Source organism: Protopterus annectens, chromosome 4.part0 (genome assembly GCF_019279795.1).
Source record: "Protopterus annectens isolate FY-2018-M chromosome 4.part0, PAN1.0, whole genome shotgun sequence".
NCBI lineage: Eukaryota > Metazoa > Chordata > Ceratodontiformes > Protopteridae > Protopterus > Protopterus annectens.
The window spans coordinates 969056844-969066492 of NC_056733.1; the positions used below are offsets into that span (position 1 = coordinate 969056844).

Sequence of the window (9649 nt, forward strand, 5' to 3'; positions counted from 1 at the left end):
CAACTGGCTCACTGACAGAACCCACACTGTAAAAGTTGCAGACTCCAAATCTGACTTCAAACCAGTGACAAGTGGAGTACCACAGGGTTCAGTCCTGGGACCTCTCCTGTTTGGTAACTACTTCTCTGAAGTACAGGCTAACACAGAAGGCCTCTGGCTAATGAAGTTTGTAGATGACTGCAAACTAGGATCCATAGTCGAGTCCCCAAATGATGTGGACATCTTACATAAGGGCCTCACTGAGACAGATGCCTGGTATCAGAGGCATGGCCTCAAGCTCAATGCCAAAAAGTGTATTGTTATCCCCTTTGGTAAAAGCCCTGTACCCATGAACTACCACATAAACAGCAGTCTACTTAATGCTGAATGTGTGATAAGAGACCTTGGAACCCAGGTGGACAGTAGTCTCTCCTTTGATAATCACGTCACCACACTAGTCAGGAAATCCTTCTATGTGGCACACCTCATCACAAAAGGGTTCTCATCCAGGTAAAAAGAGGTAATTGTTCCCCTCTACTTGGCACTCATTAGACCCATTATAGAGTAAAATGGCCCTTTTGGAATGTACCTCACAAGACATCTGCAGCAGCTGAAAAGGCCACAGAAGTACCACACAAAGAGGATTACTGGCCTCAAACAGATGCCCTACAATGACCCACTCAAAAAACTCCAGCTTTACTCTGTAGCATATCACCTACTCCGAGTAGATCTCTGCCTAACATATAAAGCAATGTTAAACTCAATGCTGTTTGACATGCTACACCTAAAGAAATCCCAATCTCTCTGAGCTACACGCTTTAGGGACCTAAACCTTGTCACCACCATAAACAGGACATGCTGGTGGGATACATTCCTGTCCCAGAGACTTCCTATACTCTGGAACACGCTACCCATCTATGTCATGCAAAGTTCCTCATTAGCACTCTTCAAGAAAAATCCTGATTATTGGATGGGAAATAGGAAATACACCCCGGGGATCACTTCTGTGGCTCTGCTCGACAGTGGCACAGGAAATTAACTTTCTTGGGTGGTGTAAGCCAGGGAACCTTGTTGGCTAGACTTACTTAGGCCCTTGGGCCGATAGCCTAGTACCTACCTATGAACCAAAGAGGAGGAGGATGTCAGTCAGACTCCAGTGTAAGGACAGGGCGTTTTTCTTAATCTCAGCCTATGCCCCCTGGCAGGAATGTGATAGCAAGGAAAGGAGTGCATTCAGCAGAACTTTCAGGACCTACTAGAGAACAATAGTTGTTGTTGATAATGAGTGACCTGAATGCACGTATTGGGACAGACAGAACAGGATATGAAGACTGGCTGAGTCCACATCTATGGGGCAATAAGAATAAAGAAGGAGAGGCCATTCTAGACCTCTGTCTGGCAAACAGCTTGATGCAAGCCAACACACAGTTCAGAAAGAGAGCCAGTCACAACATCACATACAAGAGTGGTCAACATGCAATTCAGATGGACTTCCTCATAGTAAGGGTAGGGCAGTGGGGTAGAATCAGAGATTGCAAGCTATCCCCAGTGAAACAGTCAGCGCACAGTATAAACCAGTGGTAGCCACAATCAGCCGCAAGTAGTGGTCAGAGTACATTCTTAGATCAATAGGGACCAGGATGAGGACCTGGAAGCTGATTGGAGAAACAGAAAACAGAAGAAATACTCAGAGCTGTAGCATTTCAGTAAGAAGAGGAAATAGATGGAGATGAAGAAAAGTGGTAGCAGCTCAAAACAGCACGTGTGTGAGGACTAGATATATGAGGTGTGAAAAAGGACAGCTGGTGGAATGTAGAAATCCAGAAAGTTATTAAAGAAAGAAGGAATGCAAGAAGAAGTCAGAGAGAGAAAAGATGAACCAGGCTAGGAAGGAATACTGGCTGGCTAACAAAGAGGCTAAGACAGCAGCTGCAATAGCAAAGAACAAAGGCATGAGAGCCACTGTACCCAGCCAAAGGAAATGGTCACAAAACAATACGTTGCAAGGAAAGATAAAGAATATAGTCGTCAGACAGCCTTTAAAAGGGATGACAGCAACAACTTACTCACCAGTCCACAGGAGTACTTCCATCAATTTCTGAATGAGGAAAACGCCACAGAAGCTGTACTCCTCTAGACACAGCCTAGGATGAAATACAAAGAGGAGCCCAACCTAGAATATGTAAGAACAGCACTTAGCAAAATGAAGTCAGGGAAAGCAGCAGGCTCAGATGAGGTCATAGCAGATATGATTAAGATGTTAGGTGAGGACGGGGAGAAATTGTTTCAGAAGATACAGGATTATAGAGAAAAATGTGTATCCAAGATGACTGGAGAACAAGCGTTCTAGTGCCAGTGTACAAGAACAAAGGGGACATTCACAACTGTGGGCAGTATAGAGGTATCAAACTCCTGTTACATGACAGTTCTGAACAGCGTGATTAATAAATGAATACACAGAGTAGTAGAAAGTAAAATGGGAGATGAGCAGTTCTGACCCGATGTTTGCAGTCAGACAGATTGCTGAGAAGAAGCTAGACATGCAGAAAGATTCCAACAGGCTATTCCTAGACTTACAGAAAGCATATGACAAGGTCCCAAGAAAGCTGATTTGTGCAGTCCTGTGATGGTTTGAAGTCCAGAAACATTGATCGAATTAGTTCAGGTTACGTACGAAGACCACATGATTCAAGTATGAGCAGTGATTTGACTCACTGAGGGGCTCCCAGTGGGGGTGGGTGTGCATCAGGGTTCAACTCTTGAGTCCACTGATGTTTATAATGGTGATGGACTACATTAGCAAACATGTCAGAAGAGTCACATCAGCAAAGCTGCGATATATAGACAATGCCCCACTGACACTGAATCACTGCTCTACCCCAGAAAACAAATAGAAATAAAAATAAATCTGTATTGGCTGTGATTTCCTAAAGCAGTCATTAGCAGTTTGTTCCTTGGTACCATGTGACTTAGGTAGTTGATGCACAGAAGTTATGAAGTCTGTAACTTGCAGATATAGCTATATACTACATGTCCCTTTTTAAAACAAACAGTTTTATTATTAATGCCAAAAAATTCCCTGTGATACATCTTACATAGCTATATGTCTCACAAATGGTACTCTATATGTCTCACAAATGGTACTATTACACTAGCTATATGTCTCACAAATGGTACTATTACACTAGCTATATGTCTCACAAATGGTACTATTACACTAGCTATATGTCTCACAAATGGTACTATTACACTATGGGTTGCATAGTGAGTCAGAATATAGTTTTTAGTCAAAACTTTCACTTATGTCATTTTAACTAACTTTCAGTTTCTAAAATGATGTCATATTGAATACATCTGCCACATAATGTTTGTAATCATGATCGTTGGTTGTCCAAATCTGGATAAAGATGTAAACATTTGTTCATCCTTAATCTGATGTATTATATTATCCTGAATTTCTGACTCATTGCTGAACACATTAGCTTTATTTACTTATTTACTTAGTGTCATTTAATACCCGGGTAGGTGGACTGGGAAACTGACCCTTTTCAGCCACAGCCTGTGCTCTAGAGAAGCAACACACAACAACAGATCAAGAAAACAAATATAACAAAAATAGCAAAACAAGGACATGAGACAAATAGAAAACATACTTCAAAATAAATCTGAGTGCTGAACAAAAAAACTATTGCCCAGCAGAGTTCACACGTGTAATGAGTAATAGAGGGCCAGAGCTGTTGGACATGCTCCACTTAAAGAAGTCCCAATCCCTCCGAGCTACACACTCTAGGGACCTAAACCTTGTCACCACAATAAACAGAACATGCCGGAGGGATAGATTCCTGTCCCAGAGACTTCCCATACTCTGGAATAAACTACCTATCTATATCAAACAAAGCTCCTCATTAGCACTCTTCAAGAAAAATCTTGATGATTGGATGGGAGATAGGAAATTCACCCCGGGGATCACTTCTGTGGCTCTGCTCGACAGTGGCACAGGAAAATAATTTTTTTAGGTGGCAAAAGCCAGGGTACCTTTTTGGCTGGGCTTGTATAGGCCCTAGGGCCGATAGCCTAGTACCTACCTATGAACCTATGAACCTATGTACTTACTGTGTATATATATATATATATATATATATATATATATATATATATATATATATATATGGATCTACTTTAGATATTCAACAGCTCACAAGATCGACAGCTAAAACAAGAAGACCGCAAGAACAACTCATTTAAACAAAAATACACTTGAATGAAACTTCAGAACAACGAAAATGTGACATGTAATACACATGCAATATTAGGCACTAACATGACTTGAAACCTGTAAAGTAACATTCACTATGTTACACTTTTAGTAGTTTAGCAACGGCTCTCACAAATTCAACAGCCGTATACTCTTCTCTGTTGGAAATAACTGTCTGATACTTATTGTGCCTCTCTATGAGCCTCCTCTTTTTCGGAGAAGACACATAACCCGTAGAAACCTAACCCGCAGCTCATCCACCCTGTTATGAACGCCAGCAAGACAGGAAAAGATTAAATACAAGTTTGCACCTCTGTCCCCGATGAGACACTTTAGTTTCCTATGCCATGCTTCAACTGTATTCTGTGTCCGTGGTAAACACCGGTCATTAAGCTCACTAACATTCCAAAATGGTATTGGAAATAGTGGGGGGAATCGGTGTTTGCAGGTACTCCTGGTACGAAACGTCTGTGATCTACCATGAATGTACCAATCAGAAAATTACTTTATTAGTTCTTGTCCCTGCTGTGGGAAGCCCTCTTTTAATGAATCAAATGTCGACTCCACTTCATTTTCATGTAAAAATGACAGAGCTACTAGGCTCTTTACTGCTAGTTGAAATGTCTGGTAAGTATGTGTTAGTGCCGAGTTAAACTCAACCCTTGAACCTTTCACCAGATATTCTGTGAGAAATGGAGGAGACAGCCCTTAGAATTGGCATTAGGAACATTCAGTCTAATGCTTTTAAGGGCTGCAAAAGTCACACAGCACAAATTTGACACTGACATCGAGGTTATGGTCTGACAATAAATTAAACACACAATGCCACAGAAAATTGTAACATTTTAAGGACTTCTTAGATAAGAAAGCATAAAGTAAAGGAATAGCCTGGCTATGACTCCCATACTTAACAAATCCGTGAACAGAGTACAGCTGTCGTATATTTAAACCTTTACCAAAGAACGTGCCTTCCATCATCCAGATAGTGGCACAGCTCAAATCTTGTAAATTACTTACTGTACTGAATGCTATTACTTTCGTGTCAGAGCGATTATCAAACATTGTCCTACTAACAAAAGCACCATCTTTCAGTGGGAACTTTGAGACGTCAATATTGTCTAGAGTCAGTTCTTCACCTCCATGATAGGAAATTTGCTTACGGCGGACACGCCCAACTTGTATTAAGGCTTTCCTATGAGGTATATGGCAAATCGACTCTAGAGAAGTGGGGGCCACAGCATCTGACAGAATTAAACACAGAGTATCACGGCTATACATTGCTCGTGTTTTAACCTCATGACACACTTTATATCGGTCTACTTCACCTGGCTCAGCTGTATGATTGTGAGGTACAGACTTCATTAAAACATCACCAGTAGACATTAATACTGTCGTCGCCCTACTACTGCAACTTTCTGTTATTTTATACCTACATCCCCAGTATCTTCGGTACTGCCGATACCTTTCAAGATAGTATATGTAATTATCTACTACCAGTAACTCTTTCCCTTTCTGGGAAGTAATAGTTTTGTACGAACTACGTACAGCTCCTGGGGCTTCCATGTTTACTGCTACTCTAAGGGCAATGATGTGGTGCATAGCACAGCATTGTCATGATTAGCTGACTAATTTATACCGCATATTAGCTTGTACCAATTGTACTTTTCGTTGTTCTCAGGTGTCGTTCAAGTGTATTTTCGTTTTAATGAGTTGTCGTTCTTGTGGTCCCATTGTACTAGCTGTCGATCTTGCAAGCTGTTGAATTTCTAATGTAGATCCATATATATATATATATATATATATATATATATATATATATATATATATATATATATACACACATACAGGCCTACTTCACATAACCGAATGCTCAAATGATCGAAATTCATATGGCCGAGACCATATGCTTGAACATTTGAATGTTCGAAAATGTGAACTAGACCCATAAAAATAAAAAACACACATTAAACTGTGTATAGCCCCCCTGCACCCCCTGCACCCCCCATACTTAAATATACCAACTCCGAGATGGCACTACAGCAAGAACAAGGGAAATCTCCTGGTCTGCACTGTATGCAATTTCCCGTTCAGAATGTCGGTATTTCAAAAAGCAACATCTGGGATGTTAAGAATCAGTGCAGAGGTATTTACAACGGGGGCAGTACAGTATTTGCATTATCTACTGCAAAGACTGTATTTCACTCTAGAGATGAGTATTTACATGATTTACACATTTTTGAGATCGTTCTCACTATAGTTACTGTGTCTGAGTTGAAAATGAATGATTATGGGAAACAGCATCTGTTATTTTGCCATATTCACTACCCTGTATCCCTGAAACTATTGCAGTCACTTTCTTTTCTGAGATGATCTTTCAGTTTGTCCTTGGATTCTGATTTTGAGATCTTACTTCTGTGGAGAGTGGATTCCAGGTGTCTACAATTTTTTACAAATTCTCTTTTCACCTGTAACTTTTATGAGGAGAAGTCATTCTTCATGTTAGTTTATGAATGTATAAGTTGGATCCTTAACTGCAAAGTGATACAATTTTTTCCAACCAATTGTTTGAGCAAGAATGGAGGGTTAGTAGTGGTAGTGCATATTGAAGCTTAGGGATGACTAGGTTTTTTGCTAAGGATCATCATGCTTTTGGAGATACACGATGTGTATTCCTGCTGAAGACTTTAACTTGCCCTGGCACATTGCTTGCTGTACAGTCGATGTGTAAAAATGAGAATGGGGGACCGAAACGTGTGCCAAGATACTTCTGCAATCCATGCGTTCGGTATGGAACCACTGAGTAAATCCTGTGACTTCTTGTGCTTTTATTCTGCGCCCATTTTTGACCTCAATGAACTCACTTTTGTAACATTTTCGGCTGTTTATTCTCGGAGATATGGTAAGGACATTCAAATTACTTCTACATTACTTAAAAAGGTCAACTAATTTTGATTCTGAACAAATGTCTTGTTTCTTTTATAGATCTGAGATGACTATCCTAAAACATAGCATGTCCCTGCCCTCAGTGATTATCCTTTAACAATAGCTTCCCGCTCCTCTTCTTGCCTATTTATTGGCATCCAAATCCTTATTCTATCAGTCTTTTTAAATGACGACAGTCATAGTAATGACCTGTCCTTACTACTCCCGTCATCAAACATTTTAAGCATTTCATGGGAAGGACGTTAGTGCTTACAAATGTCATCGTTTGGTCCTCTTGTTGAATCTTTAACATAGTTCACACGTCACATAACTTTAATCCATGATTCTGCTCTAAACAGAACAAGAACATAATATGATCGTTTTAAGTAATTGTGCCCGCTTCGTGTACTAACAGATTTAGGGGACAACACATAGTTGTCTTACTTCTTTGAAGAACTACAATACGACTTGCTGAATGAAAAATAATCAAAGAAAATAAAAAAATGTTCAAAGGAAGGGATTTTGAGTAGAACTCAAGGGAACACACGTCAACGTTCTATAAATACAGAAGATCTGATCATTTGTATGGGCAGCTTATTGGGTTTGAAACCAGCTGTGAACCTTACACTGCAGATATTAACTAATGAAAATATCCATGCAGGACATGGAATACAGAAGGCTGGTAAATCCAAATATTATGATTTATTGTGACGGTGGCTGTTCCCCACGAAAGTATACAGAATTTGCTCAATGAAATTTTGACCAAATGTCTACTAATCCTTTGAAAACTTGCCTATTGTTATCCAAGGGAAAATGGTCTATGAAATGAAAATATTTTCAATGCCATGACATTTTGTGCAACTGGCTTCATTTACATTCCTCTAGAGCAAAACAAATATAAAAAACAAATCTTTAAACATGTTACCAGCATAAAATGATTATTTGTGGTTGAAGAAAACAGTCAAGGCACTGTAAAAATGCAATTCTGCACTGTTTCTCTTGTGCACATCTTCTATTCTGTTTTGCATCCATATTTGGGTTGTTTAAAATGTTTTGTAACAGTTTTTGAACATGAAATGTCTTCAAAGTGTTATGTTGTGGTGATTCTGTAGAAAAAGTCAAATAAGCAGCATGCCTTTCTAGAAGCAGTACTTACTGTGGATTGTCACAATTGCGTGTCCTAAATTTGACCCCTGATCCACAGGTTCTTGAACAGGACCCAAATTTGCTCCACGATCCCCAGCTACCATCTTGTTTTAATATGTCAGGGGTAAGCCATATACAGTGACCCTTATAACAGTGCTGAAAAACAGAAATGAACAATGTCATTCAGATACTGTGTTCATGCCAACAACGCTATACTGTTCACTTAAACTAATTTCAATAAAGTTATACTCTCAATAAAGGTTCAGTCCTAATTCCTAACACCTGACATTCATTTTGCAGATTAATTTATATTCATTGATATATCACTGTGCCCAAATCTGAATTAATGTTATGAAATTATAATCAGGGGCCAAAGCAAGAGTCTAATGAAATGCCTTGCACTTTGAATTTAAAAAGAAAATATACTCCTTTTCTTGACAGACTGACATTTAAATTTTTGATCATGCAATTTTATGAGCGCCTTCTTTAATTAATGAACTAATTGGTTGTTCTCATTGTAGCACTAGGCAGGAGTAGACAAGGTCATAATACCATCTGCAGAGACTGCTCAGGTAAAGAAATGTCTCAAGTAAGCCAAATGCTAATGAAAACTCTGTTAATCATGATACAGGGTACAGTGACTGCTTACAACATGAAATAAAACTGCTATACAATAAAAGGACAAACAAATAAGAGCCGTTTCATAAAACAAACGGTAAGACGAGGCTGAGTTACTGCTGCACCGGCATCAAAACGTGCAAGAGGTGCGGCAGTGACATCTGTTCGTTAAAGTTGGTACGTCAGACGAAATTACATTTAAAACTGTTAGCAGCAACAACCAGTGACACAAGGAAAAAGTACAGAATGAAACCGTACCAAGTAGGCAAATGATATAGGAGCTCCAGTGAGTTTTATATAAATAAAATTGCCTGCATCTCTAAAGATATAAGTAAAATTCCAAATTATCCCCAACGTTCTGATAATTAACATTTCTAACTTAATTTCTGAGACAGTCTGTGTACTGGTGACCTGATTCTGAATGTGTGCCTTCTAATTATAGGCAAGTATCAGAAAAGGCTGCATTTATCTGCAATTAGGCCTTGCTCTTACACACAAGTAAGAATGCCTGATTAATAAAATGAAGTAAGAATAAAAATAAACAGCTTGTTATTTAATGCAGGTTGCTTGTGCTTGGTGTCTCCGGAGGTGATTTGTCCACTTAATGAATATACATTTCTCCCTAATTTACCAAGCACTTCTGTGCTGGGTGACACGATTACTAGCAGATATTGGGCATGTTTTTGTGCGAGGTGCATAGGGAGCAGTATCAGTTATTGCCACAGATAG

General features: G+C 39.4%; 1 protein-coding gene across 1 annotated transcript in view; it reads right to left on the reverse strand.

Annotated features, from left to right (window-relative positions):
- LOC122799703 (A disintegrin and metalloproteinase with thrombospondin motifs 2-like) overlaps positions 1-9649 on the reverse strand; it is a 2689413-nt gene that overhangs the window by 377761 nt on the left and 2302003 nt on the right. The window contains exon 11 of the mRNA XM_044068936.1: positions 8313-8458. Coding sequence (XP_043924871.1) covers positions 8313-8458 — 146 coding nt within the window. The remainder of the gene's footprint in view (positions 1-8312; positions 8459-9649) is intronic.